Source organism: Pollachius pollachius, assembly GCF_949987615.1.
Source record: "Pollachius pollachius genome assembly, chromosome: 11".
Taxonomy (NCBI): Eukaryota; Metazoa; Chordata; class Actinopteri; order Gadiformes; family Gadidae; genus Pollachius; species Pollachius pollachius.
Genome location: NC_136944.1, coordinates 11,934,377 through 11,950,354, shown reverse-complemented (window position 1 = coordinate 11,950,354; position 15,978 = coordinate 11,934,377). Strand labels below are relative to the sequence as shown.

Here is a 15,978-nt window from a genome sequence, read left to right as displayed (position 1 = left end):
ATAAACCATCATTAGCAGAGCTCGTCAGATTATTCTCAGCATGCATCAGCATTGGCTGGTGTACCTTATAACTCTCCCTTGAGCATGCTTTCCTATGACTATACGTCAACCCCAGTTGTCTTTTGGGATGTATGAAAGGAGATGTGCGTGCAGACAAAATATAGACAATATCGACGAATACATGTCAAACCGCAACGAACTCCACAGACGAGAGAGAGAGAGAGAGAGCGAGAGAGAGAGAGAGAGAGAGAGAGAGAGAGAGAGAGAGAGAGAGAGAGAGAGAGAGAGAGAGAGAGAGAGAGAGAGAGAGAGAGGGTCATGGATGAATACGTCTCAGGACCCTAAACACCTTCCCATCCAAACCCTTTTCTACTGCCCACTTCTTCCTCTTCTTCCTTCATCCACACTTTTAATTGTCTGGCTGTTTGACTAGTTCCTTCGGCAGCCACTTCATGCGCGTGAATGCCACTTTGCTCTCAGAGAGCCCGTGAACCCGAGAAAAGGGCTACAGGCGAAGTCGATGGAAGTAATTATTGCCAACGCTGTCGATGAATCTAGTCTCTCCTTTAACCTCTACCCCAAGGGCCATGTCAATGAGCAACTGGAGTCTGACGGCACGACGAATAATTCGACTATTTTACAGTGAGATGCCACTGTGTCTGTTTCTGTCACTTTCTCTACTTCCACCACTTGTGTCAGACAGTAGCTTAGCAACGAGCGAGAGAGAATGAGCTAAGGGTAAGGGGGAGAGGGTGAAAGTATTCAATAAAGTGCTCTGAGAGATCAGAGGAATTGTCTAATTTACCCCCCCCCCCCCCCCCCCCCCCTCAACATAACCACTCTATTACAGCTAGACCAGAAGTTGTCATAAGAGTGCTGCATCTTATTCCTGCTACTTTTTCCTATGAATAAGAGTGAATGATTTAAATTTATTTACAAACAGAAACATTTTATTTTAAAGAGATGGATTTAACATAAGGAAAGGCAGCATTGATTTACCCTCTACAATATTAAGGCTGCTCCAGACAGGACAGACTTATGTGTTTTTTAAGAAAAATGGCTCTCCAAAACTTGGAGTTCCACATACATTATTCTTCCACTAGGGGCCACTGTACGGCAGGTATTCCAAACTCTTCATTTGGAGATGCCTGGAGCAGCACAAATTTATCGTAAGGAACGAAACATTGGAATCTTTTTTCTAAAAATTGATTCATGGACATAAAAAAGAACACACATGTCGGTTATTTAAGTCATAAAACCATCTCGATCATTTTGAAGTTCGAGCAGGCCTATTCATGCAAGCAGAACTAAACTCGGCCCATTTAGTCACCCGTCAACACGTTCGGACGAGCAGAACCGTTTAATGCTATGAGGAAAGACTTTTGAGCAGTGGTGCAATCGAAGGGCTATAGGTAACAACCAACCGTTACGCTTGCAACTCAAGTCTTAGGTTAGCGACTTTCCAACCATGGGAACTTTATTACAGCGTTTAATAATTGTATTCCTACTCATATTGGCCGTATTGTTTGTTAATGGTAAGTTTTTATTTTATTACATTTATTTTAGATAATATTCTAATATTCAAACGATCCTGTTTGCCTATAGGACACGATAAGTCGTTTCAATACATCATTCTTACATGCTATACTTTTGTTCAAGGTTCTTATCTTATTATTATACAAATAATAACCTGATTTTGTTTAAGTTAATCGTTAACGAGGAAGTCAGGAGGACACTGCCTTATAAGGCGATGAAAACATACGGGATACATTCAGTGTATGCCCCGCGGGACACGCCTGTAATATGTTTATACAAACAGAATGGGACTGGAATGCCGTAACTGCTGTTTCTATTTATATGTTTTAACATAATTGTAATCTTCCAATAAAACCTAAACAGAAACATTTTATTTTTAAATGCATCTTGACATTTATTTTTCATTTTAACATTATCTTTTGTAAAGGATGTTACTACTAAATTAAAATATTTGTAGAATGTCGCATTGGATGTTGAAGGAATCTAACTCTCTCAGACTTTCAGGGCTGTTGGTGTCATGAATTGTCAACAATTTGTATTGTCAAATGGCTTATCGTGACATATTCTGTGTTCTCCTATAGGATCCAACATCTGTACATCGCGAGGAGTCAGTACTTGTCGACAATGTTTGGCTATAAACCCTAAATGTGCTTGGTGTTTTCAGGAGGTGAGAATACTGTGCTACACACCTACACACACACACACACACACACACACACACAGACAAACACACACACACACACACACACGCATCATGGCAGGCAGACCTGGACACACACAAATACACACAGTCACTCGACATCCACACACACACCAACAGAGACCAGCGCACACGTGCATGTGTGCACCCATACACAATAAGGGCACTCTGATTGAAGAAGTTAACCCACAGCGCAGCCCTAAAAGCTTATTCTTAGTCGTGTTCCTTGGCCAGGGGTTCGGGAGAGGCTCTGGCGCGTCCCGCTGTGACCTGGAGGTCCACCTCCTGGAGTCGGGCTGTGAGGCCATGGAGTTCCCCTCCAGCTCCCTGACCGTTGAGAAGGACACGCCCCTCAGTGACAAGGCCTCAGGAGTGGCCGACGACGTCACGCAGATAAAGCCCCAACGAATCCACATGAAGCTGAGACCAGGTGAGGACACGACCCATATGGTGGTGGTGGTGGTGGTGGTGGTGGGGATGTGATGATGTGATGGTGGTGGTGGTGGTGATGGTGGTGGTGATGGTGGTGGTGGTGGTGGGGATGTGATGATGTGATGGTGGTGGTGGTGATGATGTGATGCGATGATGGTGGTGGTTGTGGTGATGATGTGATGCGATGATGGTGGTGGTTGTGGTGATGATGTGATGTGATGACGGTGGTGGTTGTGGTGATGATGTGATGCGATGATAGTTGTGGTGCTGGGGGTAATGGTGGTGGTGGTGATGATGTGAGGTGATGATGGTGATGGGATGGTGGTGATGGTGGCGATGGGATGGTGGTGGTGATGGTGGTGGTGGTGATGGTGATGTGATCATGTGTTGGTGGTGATGAGGATGGTGATGGGATGGTGGTGATGGTGGCGATGGGATGGTGGTGGTGGTGGTGGTGGTGGTGATGATAATTGTGGTGGTGGTGTTGATGATGGTTGATGGGATGTGGTGGGGTTGATGATGGTGATGATATTATGGTGATGGGATGGTGGTCGTGGTGATGAAGAGACTTTAGATACACTGTAGAGCCCTAATAATGTTTTAGAATATACTTTTATCTAAACTAAAGTTACTTAAAAGTGTATTTCGTTAGACACATCAATGAGCAGGTAGGGGATTAGGCATCTTGTTCCACAGTCCCTAGGTATATACTGTTGCATTTGAACCCACAACCTTTTGCCTTGACCTCTACAACTATAGTACCAACCTTAAATTGTATATGTTCTTGTAACTTTGTAATTAATATCCAATTCGCTATTAGACCATGATCCAAATCCATACATAGATTCTATTTTCTTATCGCTAATTAACTAATGTCCTTTCTTCTTCTTCCTGCTCTTCCCTTTCCTCTTCATCCTCTCCTCCTCCTGCTCCTCTTCCTCTTCTTCTGCGTTATGACCGGCCAGACGACACCCAGCGCTTCACCGTGTTAGTGAAGCAGGTGGAGGACTATCCCGTGGACCTCTACTACCTCATGGACCTGTCTTACTCCATGAAAGACGACTTGGCTAAACTTCGCACCCTTGGCAACGATCTGGCCACAGCTATTGGCAAAAAGACCAGCAACCTGCGCATGGGCTTTGGGGCCTTTGTGGACAAGCCTATGTCTCCGTACATGTACATCGCCCCGGAGGAGGCTCTAAAAAACCCTTGCTATGGGTAGGTGGAGTTTCTTCTTTCTTCTTTAGTATTCTCTACAAACTTTGGGACCTATCTCCTTCATACATTTTTCACCTAAGGACTAGATTCGGTAACACATTATAATAATTTGCCATAATAAATAGCAAACTAGTCATTACCTAAGCCTTTGTTAACATTTGTTAATTGTTACTAAAATATCTATTTGGCACAAGGTAATCGTTTTTTTTCACTGACCACAGAGTGTCGCTGGTTAGGGTTAGGGTTAGGGTCGTGTGTTAGGGTTAGGGTTAGGGTTGTGTGTTAGGGTTAGGGATGTGTGTTATGGTTAGGGTTAGGGTTAGGGTCATGTGTTAGGGTTAGGGTTAGGGTCGTGTGTTAGGGTTAGGGCCGTGTGTTATGGTTAGGGTTAGGGTTAGGGCTGTGTGTTAGGTTAGGGACATGTGTTAGGGTTAGGGTTAGGGCCGTGTGTTAGGGTTAGAGCCGTGTGTTATGGTTAGGGTAAGGGCCGTGTGTTAGGGTTAGGGCTGTGTGTTATGGTTAGGGTTAGGGTTGTGTGTTAGGGTTAGGGCCGTGTGTTATGGTTAGGGTTAGGGTTAGGGCCGTGTGTTAGGGTTAGGGCCGTGTGTTATGGTTAGGGTTAGGGTTAGGGTTGTGTGTTAGGGTTAGGGCCGTGTGTTATGGTTAGGGTTTGGGTTAGGGCCGTGTGTTAGGGTTAGGGCCGTGTGTTAGGGTTAGGGTTAGGGTCGTGTGTTAGGGTTGGGTTAGGGTTATGCAAACAACTAATATTTAATTAATGATGAAAAAACAATTAACTTGTGCCAAATAGATATTTTAGTAACAATTAACAAATATTAACAAAGGGTTAGGTAATGACTAGTTTGCTATTTATTATGGCACCTTATTATAAAGTGTTACCCTCGATTCCAATTTTAAAATGTTCAGATTATCTTGGAATCACGCAAGATATTCTACTTTTGAAATATTCTTTTTTACAATCGAATTCAATGGGAGAATGCCGGAGCCGTCCGCCCACTCTCTGACCCTTACTACTTCAGACTTCGTAACTTGGTCAATATTTTATCGTTAAACATATAATGAAAACAGAATTTCAATTACCTTTATACTTTTTTCCAAAATCACAGTTTAAGTTCCATGTCGGCTTGTTTTCAGTTGGTCTCATTCATTTACGCTGTGGTTAGCGCGCGAGGATGTGCAGGCAGTGTTTCCAGATTGGTCAATTTTTCCCACCCAATTGGACTACTTTTAATAACGTTAGGCTGGAAGAATTTGCATTAGGCGAGTACATACAATTTCAGCTGGTTTAAAAAAAAAATATGGAGGGATTATTATAATTCTTTCTACAAACATCAATCAATACCATACCTTTCATAAGGCATATCCTTTGTGCAGCTAGTACCACTATTACTTCAGCTACTATTACTACTTCAGCGACTACTACTACTACTACTACTTCTGCTTCAGATGCTACTACTACTACTTCTACTTCAGCTACTACTACATCAGCTATGACTACTACTACTTCAGCTACTACTACTACTACCTCAGCTACTACTACCCCAGCTACTACTACCAGTCCATTACTACTACTACTACTACTACAGCTAGTACCACTACTACTACTATCTTCAAGCTTTGACAGTATTACAGTTTAGCTTCCAGCTTTTGTAACAATGGATTTCAGCACTTTGCTTCTTTAGGTAATGTAATTCAGCGTCAGTCAGTTTTTCGACTTCAGCTTCCAGCTGTACTGTGCACGGCAATACATTTGACCTTTCAGATTTTTCAGCAGTGCAGGGCAATACATTTTATCTTTCAGATTCTTCAGTTCAATTAATTTTACATTTCTGTAAAATTAAGAAGGACTACACAAATAAAATATAAGTTAATTTAATTTAATTATTGGTTAAGAACATGCCAAAAACATGATTATGAGGGTTGCATTAGTCATCAGGGTGAGATGGAGGGCTTCAAAGCGGGATCTGTAAATCTTCTACCCTTAATACTATCTACTATCTATTATGTTTCTACTCCACTGCAATACCCAGTGGGGAAGTCCCATCATATGTAGCCCATACAGTGTGTGTGTGTTAGGGCTGAATTCAAATCGAATGTGTGTGTAAATAAAGGGGGGGAAGTGAAATGGTGACGACACAAACCTAACTGTGTGTTCACTTCCTCCTCTCCTCCATTCCCCACATGCCATCACTCCCCTTCATCGACCTGATGGGTATGGCCAGGATAAAAGCTAAATGCCTGGCTCAGTTTGGCTACAAGAACGTGCTGTCTCTGACGGAGCAGGTGGGTCGCTTCACAGAGGAGGTGGGCAAGCAGCAGGTCTCCAGGAACAGAGACTCCCCTGAGGGGGGCTTCGACGCCATCATGCAGGCAGCAGTCTGCAAGGTATCAAAAAACCTACACGTGCACGCATGCATACACTCACACACACGCGTGTATGTATGCACACACCCACACACACATGACATCCTCATCTCATTCCTCCGGGCATCACCCTGCGGTTCATCTTGTGTAGGAGAAAATTGGCTGGCGGCCCGATGCCTCCCACCTCTTGGTGTTCACTACAGACGCCGAGACGCACATCGCTCTGGACGGACGTATCGCCGGCGTGGTCTCGCCCAACGATGGCTTCTGTCACCTGGACAGGAGTGACGTGTACGACATGTCCACAGTGCTGGTAGGGAGTAGTGCCTGGCCAGGGAGCAGCATAAACTTTAGTGCAGACATTCAAGCAATAAAAGAGTGCTCTAAAATGAAATAAAAGCAGCATAGTACCTACACACATTCTTTGTTTAAACGTCAAATTTAGGTCATCCAAGTTATACATTGTCTTTGTTTTCGATTAGTGATCCAGAAAAGAATGAAGCTGCTGCTACTAAATGTGTTTCCTTTTCAAACATTTTCAGGCTGTAGCTATTAAAAAAGTCCAGGGTGAGTCAGTTAAATAGCCGTTACTTGGAAATGCCTGCTTCCTTTGTCTGCCCTCTTCCCAGCCTTCCACCAAAAGATAAGGAGCTGTCATATCCGTTTTTTTTGAATGGAGACGGAAACTTTTATGGGCAAGAACATTTTCATCTCAGCAGCCGTTATTATTAGGAACATAGACAGAAAATAAGCAACCATCAAAAATTTAACAAACAACAAGACTAAACAACAGACATGTCTTCTTAAGCTTCTTACTTACTTACCTCTACTTGCTTGCTGTTATATTCAAGCTGCCACCTGGTTAACTAATCAACAGAAACACACCACCACCACCACCACCACCAGCCAATAATAAACCATCCAATTAATCCTTACACAAGTACAAAAACAAACACAAAGACCTAGAAAATAAAGAAAAGAAGAGAGAGGCGGGATTGCCTGGTGACTGTTCACCCTAGAACAGCACAATGTGTTTCAAATTAAAAGATAACAGTGAGTGAACCAATAGCCACAGCCTACAGTTTGACTGCTGTTAATGATGGCCTGACATACAGACCATATTTATTTGAGAAAAAATACATGAACATCACAATTGCACAGAGAGAAGGAAACTGGACACATGTTATTTATGTTCCATGGCCCATTCGTCTTTTCTAGACAATTTAAATAACAACTTATACATTTGAGCCCCTCCAAGTTAGTAGGAAGGGTTCAGAAACAATGGTGTGACCCAAATTTGTGTAGCTTGACTGTGCGGGTGGCATGAGTGGGAGAGGCAAGGATTTAAATTAGTAGTAGATTATACAGTTATATTATGTGACCTTTGGATAATATTGAATTACTCTCAAACATCAGTTTTAACAACAGATTTCTTCAGATTATTTTAAGGTACAAGCTAGTTGCAATGTTACACAATACATGTTACACATCTTAAGTTGCAATGTTACACATTGAAATAGAAATATTTGAGTTCCCTGGAAGTCCAATTTTAGATGTTATTCTTGAGGAACGCATCACTCTTTCCAGTTTTGTTTTTAAGTAGAAACATTGAGTTTGCTGTTTCCTGTGTGTTTAAGGATTATCCCTCTTTGGCTCTTTTGACGGATAAAATGTCAGAAAACAACATCAACCTTATCTTTGCTGTCACCGAGATTGTGCTTCCACTCTACAAGGTGATAACTCTAAACCATTGGTTCTGTAATATCTATTAATTCTAACTTTATTAAACATTACTTACCAAATCCATCCATCCCCTCAGAACTACAGTCAGCTTATTCCAGGCACGACAGTGGGAATGCTGTCCAGAGACTCTGGGAACATTATTCGACTCATTCTCGAAGCTTATGCGGTGAGATATATCAGTTTACTATTTGATTTATTGTAGAGTAGTACTATCAAAACCTTTTCTTTCCTATGTTTCCATCATCAATAACATACTGTTCGTCCTCTGGGCAATGTGTTATAGTGGAACCTAATGTTCTTTCTTCTAAAGTGGACTCTGAGGTTCCTCAAACTCTTAAGTGGAAACTAATGTTGTTGCATCTAAAAAATGTTTTGCATTGATTATATACTTCCTGTTGAGGATTGTTTGAATTATTGTTGACAGTTAGATATAGTATCGCCTCTTGCTGTTTTCCCCCTCCCTGGCCGAGCCCCGTCTCTGAGCCCCACTGTTAGTTGAAGACACCTTTTCCCTGCCCTCACAAACCCTCCCTGCCCACTTGTATCCTCCCCCTGACCCCCAGTTTTAGTTGAGTAGTATTCACCTTCAGCCTATCTTGCGTGAGCCCAAGAATAAAGTATTATCCAAGTATTGACTCCGCAGCCTTTTGGAAGCTTCGGGACTTGGAATCTTGCACTTGAATTTGAACAAACTTCTACATTCCATCTAAGTGGAACTTCATGTGCTTCCATCTAAGGGGAACCTAACTTATGTGTGTCCATCTGCTTGTCGAGCAGAATATCCGCTCCAAGGTGGAACTGGAGTTGCTGGACGTCCCGGAGGAGCTGGCTCTGTCCTTCGATGCAACCTGCCTCAACGGGGAGGTCATTCCCGGCGTCAAGTCCTGCAGCGGCCTCAAGATTGGTGACACGGTACAAGTGACCCCGGCTAACTTTTAATGTTATTTTGAACCACCGCCATCACCACCACCACCAGTACCACCATGACACCCGATCAACAGACACGGTCCCCCTCTCTCCCCACCCTCACAGGTGTCCTTCAGTGTGGAGGCCCGTCTGCGCGGCTGCCCCAAGGAAAAGAGCCGCACGTTCACCATCAAACCCCGGGGCTTCAAGGACGCCCTGGTGGTCAACGTGGACTTTGCCTGCGGATGCGCCTGCGAGGCCCAGGCCGAGCTAGACAGCCCCCTGTGCACCCAGGGCAACGGTACGCATGAGTGCGGAGTGTGCCAGTGCCACCCGGGGCGGCTGGGCCCGCACTGCGAGTGTTCGGAGGGAGAGTACAGGCTAACTGATGACGCCAACTGCAGCCCCAATCCCCAGACGCCGACCTGCAGCGGTCGAGGGGAATGCGTGTGTGGACAGTGCGCCTGTCGCAGAAATGACTATGGGCAGGTCTGGGGCAAGTACTGCGAATGTGACGACTTCAGCTGCACGCACTTCAAAGGGAAACAGTGCTCTGGTGAGTAGATGGGTTTTTGAATGGTGGCTTTCACGGTTGGAATTCACTTGGTTTTTCATCTTCCCAATGGTACTATAAAGTAATAATGTATCTTTATTTATGTAGCACAAGTTATCTGTAAAAGGAAGTTCAGATGGCTAAACAAAAATGCATTAAACACAGTAAACAAAGTAAATCTAATAAGAAGATAAGACAAATTAGATGTTAAATTGTGATAAAGAAACTAAATTAAAGTAAAAGAGTGAAATATTAGATATTAAATTCCCACCAGTATTTGTCATTGATAAAAACCTAATTTAAAAGGTGAGCAATTTAACTGAAGTCACTTCAGTCGTTTTTGTTTGATCGTTCATAGGTAAGGTGTTCCTAGGATATAATTACTCATGGAATGCTCTAAAACACCATGTTATTGTAGGACTAACAAGAGCCAGGAGATAACCTGAAATATTGCTACAATTGTATTCTTTATTCTTGTAGGCCTGAGCAAACCCTAGTGGAATGCGCGCATGTAAACACATACAATCCGGTTGACTCAATTCCCTTGGGCTTTGTGAAAACAAAAAAGGCGACCCCAGAGTTCCTCAACAGATGTCCTCTTATGGTATCCCAGCTTAGAAGATGGGAGAGAAGAAAATGCGTATTAATCAGGTTGTCACCTGGGTGTAAATTCAGAAAACACAAAGGTTTGTTCACTAGTCAAGACTGATGTATGCAGTTTCTCTGTGCTCATTAAGTCGGTTGACACATCTAATTTCAAATTTCTTAACTAATACCTAAACGTATTTACCAATGCCTAGACATGACCATCTCTAAACCAACACCTAAATCTAACCACCCCTAACGCTGAACTTAACCGTTTCAAACTGTTTTCCAAAACTTTGTAATCCTTGATTTTAAACCTTAGATTTAATCGTTTTGGATAAGCTAACTGTAAACCGAACAAAAAAATGGCATTTAAAGGATTGCAACCAAGGAAAAAAAGGTATTTTGTCATAGATTGGGCTCGACACTAGTCTACAAGAGCCTTGTAGAAGACGACCTGTTTGCACATCTCCATAAAACCAGGTGTGTCCCTCCCCTAATACGGACTGTTATCTTATAATCTGGTGCAGTGGAACTCTCCTTTGGTACAATGTGAGCTGCTATGAGTCAATGCAGTACGCTAGACATGTTGCTCAACCGTGGGTGTGTTTGTGTGTGTGTAAGAGGGGGGAGTAATGAGACCTCTCATTCTTACCACTTTAATGGATGACATGCATCGGTCAGCAGCTCTGAATTTACAGTGAACACAGCTGGTCACCATCATTTCCATTTTTATAATCCATTTAGGACCTTCTGATAGAAGTTGTTTTTATGCTAAAAGGCTGATGTTTCGGTTTACACACACACACACACACACACACACACACACACACACACACACACACACACACACACACACACACACACACACACACACACACACACACACACACACACACACACACACACACAGTCACAGTTACAGTGACTGCCTAAAATGATCCCCTGTGGGTGTTTATTTCATGCTGTCCATTGTATGGAGCAGAGCATTGAAGAGCAGGTTACAGCAAATATCCCCTCAGGGGCCGCATACATGCAACCCCAGAGAATAGGAGAGTTAGCATTCCTTTGGACTGCTGCCTATTCCTCCCTATCTCCACCTTCCTCCTCTCCCGCTCTCTCTCTCTGTCTCTCTCTCTCTCTTTCTATCTGCCTCACACTGTTTCCTCCATCCCTCCTGACCAGCTCCAACCCCTCATGATCCACATGATCCACTTCTGTTTTAAAAATCTATTTAAAAAAGGTCATTGTTGCTAACAATTCCCTGTCTGGCTTTTTGTTTTTGCTCAATTGTTCCCTCGGTTGCTCTCTTTCTGAGTTCCTTTCACCAACCTCTAGCTTGTCTTCTCCAAAGCACAGATATGTGATTAATAGCCAGGATTAATAGCCAAAGGAACATGCCAGACAAGAACAAGACGGCCATTCAGCATGATGTCACATTCTTACTTAGAAAACAGCAAACACAAGTGCACCAATGGAAGCCGAACGTTAAAGATACGGATGTGGTTGAGCTTGTGTGCAAGTAGTTAATCAGTATATGATAAAAGCCTGCATTACTACAAAAATAGAATGAACTCCAGAATGAACTACTATCAGAACCATGCCCACTTCCTCTCAAAGTTTATGAAAAAGCGACGGGTGACTTTGTGTACTAGTACAAGGGACATTTTCCCTGGAGACCTCTGGGGACCTTTGGAACCAGAATGATACTTGAAAGCCACTCTGATAAGCAAGCGATTGGTTTTGACTGACTAGTTCCTGCCTGTCATTATCAACGCTTGTTCTCTCACACCCTGTAAGCGTTTTTTTCTCCTTCAGTTTTACACAGTGTGTCAAGATGCCACCTGGACATGTTATTAGTTCATTTGCTTGCTGTCAGCACCCTGCTTTTTTGCCAGTAGAGAAAAAATGCTTTCGAGGCAAAAGTCTTGTTGTTGCCGTGGTGAATGTAGGTGACCACTGGTTGTCTGGAGACACCAGACAAGCATGACAACATGCTTGGGTCAACTATCATGACCTAATGTTGGTTTGTTATGAAGCAAGTCGTACAAATTCCTGTCCAGTCATGCAACAAGCAAAAAACTAATGCTAAAGTGGCTTAAGTCAGACACCTTGGCCAACTCCCAGACGCAGTCACAATCAACCACGGATGTAAACAGCGTTGAAACATTGATCCCTATAAACATCTGGCACATATTTGAGTAAATAGTACGAAAAGTGGCAACGCCCTATGAAACACAATTGAAACAAACACGCAAACCTGTATGTAAACATCTTATTACTTAGTTATTTATGTTAAAACATGACACAAACACTGGCCAACTTATGAGCTCAGTTATTAACATCTCAGTGGATCTGCATTTTAGACCAGATTTGGATACTTTATACTGCCTTTAACTTGCACTCATATGTTATCTTGTACTTTTATGTTGTCCGTCTAACATGTCTTAAATGCATCTCATCTTTTAACTGCGAACCAGGTCCCTAACGGTAAAATGTATTAATTATATTAATTGGAGTTGAACTGAACGGAGAGTTCCTCTCTTAACAGGTCACGGTAAATGCGACTGCGGCATCTGCCAATGCGAAGCGGGCTGGAAAGGAAGCAACTGTAACTGCTCTGAACGTGTGGACACCTGCATGTCCACCGTCGGCATGCTGTGCAGTGGGCGTGGCCACTGCTTGTGCGGCAAGTGCGAGTGCACGCAGGTCGGGGCCTACGGAGCCACCTGTGAGAAATGCCCCACGTGCCCTGACGCGTGCACCATCAAAAAGTAACGTCTTTAGATTACATTAATCGGTTTTTTTTTTTCTATTGAGTATGTTTTTAGTATTTGAATCATGTGGAATCAGAATGGTATTAAACCTAACTGATCAGGTTCTCCCTGCTACTTGGATATCTGTTGGGATTTACCATGGTAAGATGTTTGATTTGGACTTGTGTGTTATCATTGCGCTAACAGGGATTGTGTGGAATGCAAGCACTTCTTGCGAGGTCCCCTCAGCGACGACAGCAAGACCTGCGCAAGAATCTGCAAGGATGAGATCCAGCCGGTGGATAAAATAAGTCAGCAATTTTTGTTTGTGCAAGTCATACATGACATGCTGTTTGGGATGCATGTAAAATTGTTGTTAAAGCTGTAATGTAAAAAAAATATTGAATACTAAGCCTAGCTTATGATTCCGACATGTATAGCCTTCACTTGTTGTTTTAATTTGTTCATTATTTATTTGTTTCATTTGGGTGGTTGGGTTCCAACACAATACAGTGACTCATTATGCTGTGATTACCTTGCTTCATTCACTGTCCATAATCTCTTGTTTGTTACAGTAAAAAATTTGAATGCGGTAAACTGTTCATACAAGGATGAAAATGACTGCGTGGAGTATTTTCAATATTTTGAAGATTCAAGTGGGAAATCCATCTTGAATGTGATGAAAGAGCCAGGTAAGGAATGGCATGCAGCCTTGTGTGTGTGTGTGTGTGTGTGTGTGTGTGTGTGTGTGTGTGTGTGTGTGTGTGTGTGTGTGTGTGTTTGTGTGTGTGTGTGTGTGTGTGTGTGTGTGTGTGTGTGTGTGTGTGTGTGTGTGTGTGTGTGTGTGTCAGGCTGTGTTTGTGTGTGGGTGTGTGTGAGTTTCTATAATAATAATTATATGAATAATAATCATTCCTGGTACACCTGGACAGAACCTGGTAGACAGAATAAGCTGACAATTAGTATGAAAAACATGGTTGTGTAAAGAGATTAGTGCAATATGATTCCATTACGGAATATTATTATGTAATAAACCTTTTTGGGGCATATGCTTACTTTATTATTCTTTTTATCCTCACTTTATATATGTTATTTGATAAGTCAGACGTTTAACTGTTTTCAAACGTTCTCAAAGTAAATGCCAACATACTTCCTTGCATCTTTGACATCGTTGTCATGGATACAGAGGGAAAAATGGCGACGGTAGAGGAGGTTGTCATAATGAAATTCGTAAGAAAGAGTTAAAAAGCAGCAATACTTTGTGAGGCCTTTAAATACACAAACACTAATATACAAAACTATTCACTAATGTTACCAATGCGAGAAATGACGACGGACATATATTTTTAAGTGTCTTCTTCGTGTCCTTTGGTCGTGTCTTGTTTGAACTATGGCTACACGGCCTAACTATTTTAGATGTTACTGCCGCGGTAGTGCTCTGTTTCGTCCGTATCCGTAGGCTTTCAGAATATGTCCGCAAATACAGAAGATATGAACACAGAGTACAGAAAAAGGCTCTGCCCGTACCCGTATACATATTGAACGTTGAGCATCAATTTGTCTTTAATTAATGCCTCCTATCACAGATGTTGTCATCATCCTCTTCACCCATCCTTCCTTTTTTTTTTTTAACCCCTACTCCACCGTCTGTCTCCTCTCCTTGCTTTCAGACTGTCCGCAGGGTACTGCCACCTGGGTCGTCCTGTTGGCAGTGGCCGTGGCAGTTTTGTTTTTAGGCCTGGCCACCCTCCTCATCTGGAAGCTGTGGGTCACCATCCTCGACCGGAGAGAGTTTGCCAAGTTCAACGACGAAAGGGCAAAGGCCAAGTGGGATACTGTGAGTTCAAAGGTTGCCTACTATATGACACCATGGGATGTCCCGTATGGGATCATTTATGGGATATTATTTATTCCTCTAAAAATATATTGTCTGGGTGTTAGTATAGTATCACTCACCCCTTTTAAAAACACAATATTCTGCGATCTGATGTTAATGATAAAATAATGAATTATGAAAATCCTAATTTGCGGAAATATTACAAATAACGTTTTTCATTTCTGTGTCCCTTCCTCCAGGCTAACAATCCCTTGTACAAAGGAGCCACCTCCACGTTCACAAACGTGACATACAAAGGGAACTGAGCACAGTGACAATGTTGAAAAGAGAATAAAAATCTCAGGGGTATTTCTCTAGTCTGCCCAACATGTGTTGTACTACCAAGAGAATGTACAGGGAGGGAGCACCTTTGTTACACTGTTACGTGGCCACCTACTGTCGAATTTAATAAGGGACCGTTTTCAATATGTTGTCATTGTGCAAAGGAGAATGACATTTATTTAACTGTTCCAAATGCGGTTGTGTTATTCACCCACTAGCTATAGTGAGCAAATAATGTTGGTCCTGTATAGGATGGCTTACTTCTAAAGCTGAGCATGGGATCAAACATTAAATATGGCCAATAAAACAAAACCAGATGCACAATCATGCAATCATTTGAGTTGTATTGTCTTGTAGGCCTAGCTCCAACTGCTCAGAATGTTACCTTTTAATACATGCACTAAACTGTCCTGTGCTGTAAATGTGTCTCTATCTTTGTTAAATAGTTTCTCAAATTATGCACCTCAGTAAATGAAAAACATGAAAAACGTCTGTTGAGCTTAAAATTCTAGATTTTCCTGACTACCTTTTAAAATAAATAATTGTTATCATAATAACAATGAAGATGATGATAATAATAATAAATGTTATTTGCTTAAGCATAATTCCAGCTAAATATAATAATAAACATTGGCCTGTCTCCTGCAAACCACTTTTAGCTGCTTCTATAAGAAAAATGTGTAAAACAACAAATTAACACTCTCACAATCCTTTGCAATTTTTTAATTTATTTCAGATTTTGTGACGAATGTAAGCAAATCGATAATATTATGCTTGATATGCAAACTGTTTTCTATTTGTCTCTAGTTGTGTGAAAATGTTAAAATGCTACAAATCAAGTTTGATATTTTTGTTTTGTATTTTTGCTGTACACTGAAGCCCGGATGAAAATGTATATGAATCTAAAATAGTGCTATTAATATTACATCAGCGGTCACCATAGGCTACTGCAATACAATCCGATAAAACTGAATAAACCTGCATCATGATATGCAAAGCATCTTGACTG

General features: G+C 42.1%; 1 protein-coding gene across 1 annotated transcript; it reads left to right on the top strand.

The window, feature by feature from the left end:
* Window positions 1-1,243: 1,243 nt before the first annotated feature.
* Window positions 1,244-15,969, top strand: LOC307082186 (integrin beta-3-like). Its single transcript, XM_079745671.1, has 15 exons — window positions 1,244-1,535; window positions 2,118-2,203; window positions 2,471-2,666; window positions 3,634-3,886; window positions 6,127-6,289; window positions 6,420-6,581; window positions 7,906-8,001; window positions 8,088-8,177; window positions 8,789-8,923; window positions 9,044-9,473; window positions 12,607-12,829; window positions 13,019-13,122; window positions 13,387-13,503; window positions 14,482-14,648; window positions 14,888-15,969. The coding sequence occupies exons 1-15, from the start codon at window positions 1,469-1,471 to the stop codon at window positions 14,951-14,953; spliced, it is 2,355 nt and encodes a 784-aa protein (XP_079601797.1). The 5' UTR covers window positions 1,244-1,468; the 3' UTR covers window positions 14,954-15,969.
* Window positions 15,970-15,978: the final 9 nt, after the last annotated feature.

Bases quoted from the DNA above. Each gene is read 5' to 3' on its own strand.
- LOC307082186 (XM_079745671.1), top strand. From the start codon at position 1,469: ATGGGAACTTTATTACAGCGTTTAATAATTGTATTCCTACTCATATTG. The intron at 8,178-8,788 runs GTGAGATATATC...CTTGTCGAGCAG, and splicing joins TCATTCTCGAAGCTTATGCG to AATATCCGCTCCAAGGTGGA. The intron at 8,924-9,043 runs GTACAAGTGACC...CCACCCTCACAG, and splicing joins GCCTCAAGATTGGTGACACG to GTGTCCTTCAGTGTGGAGGC.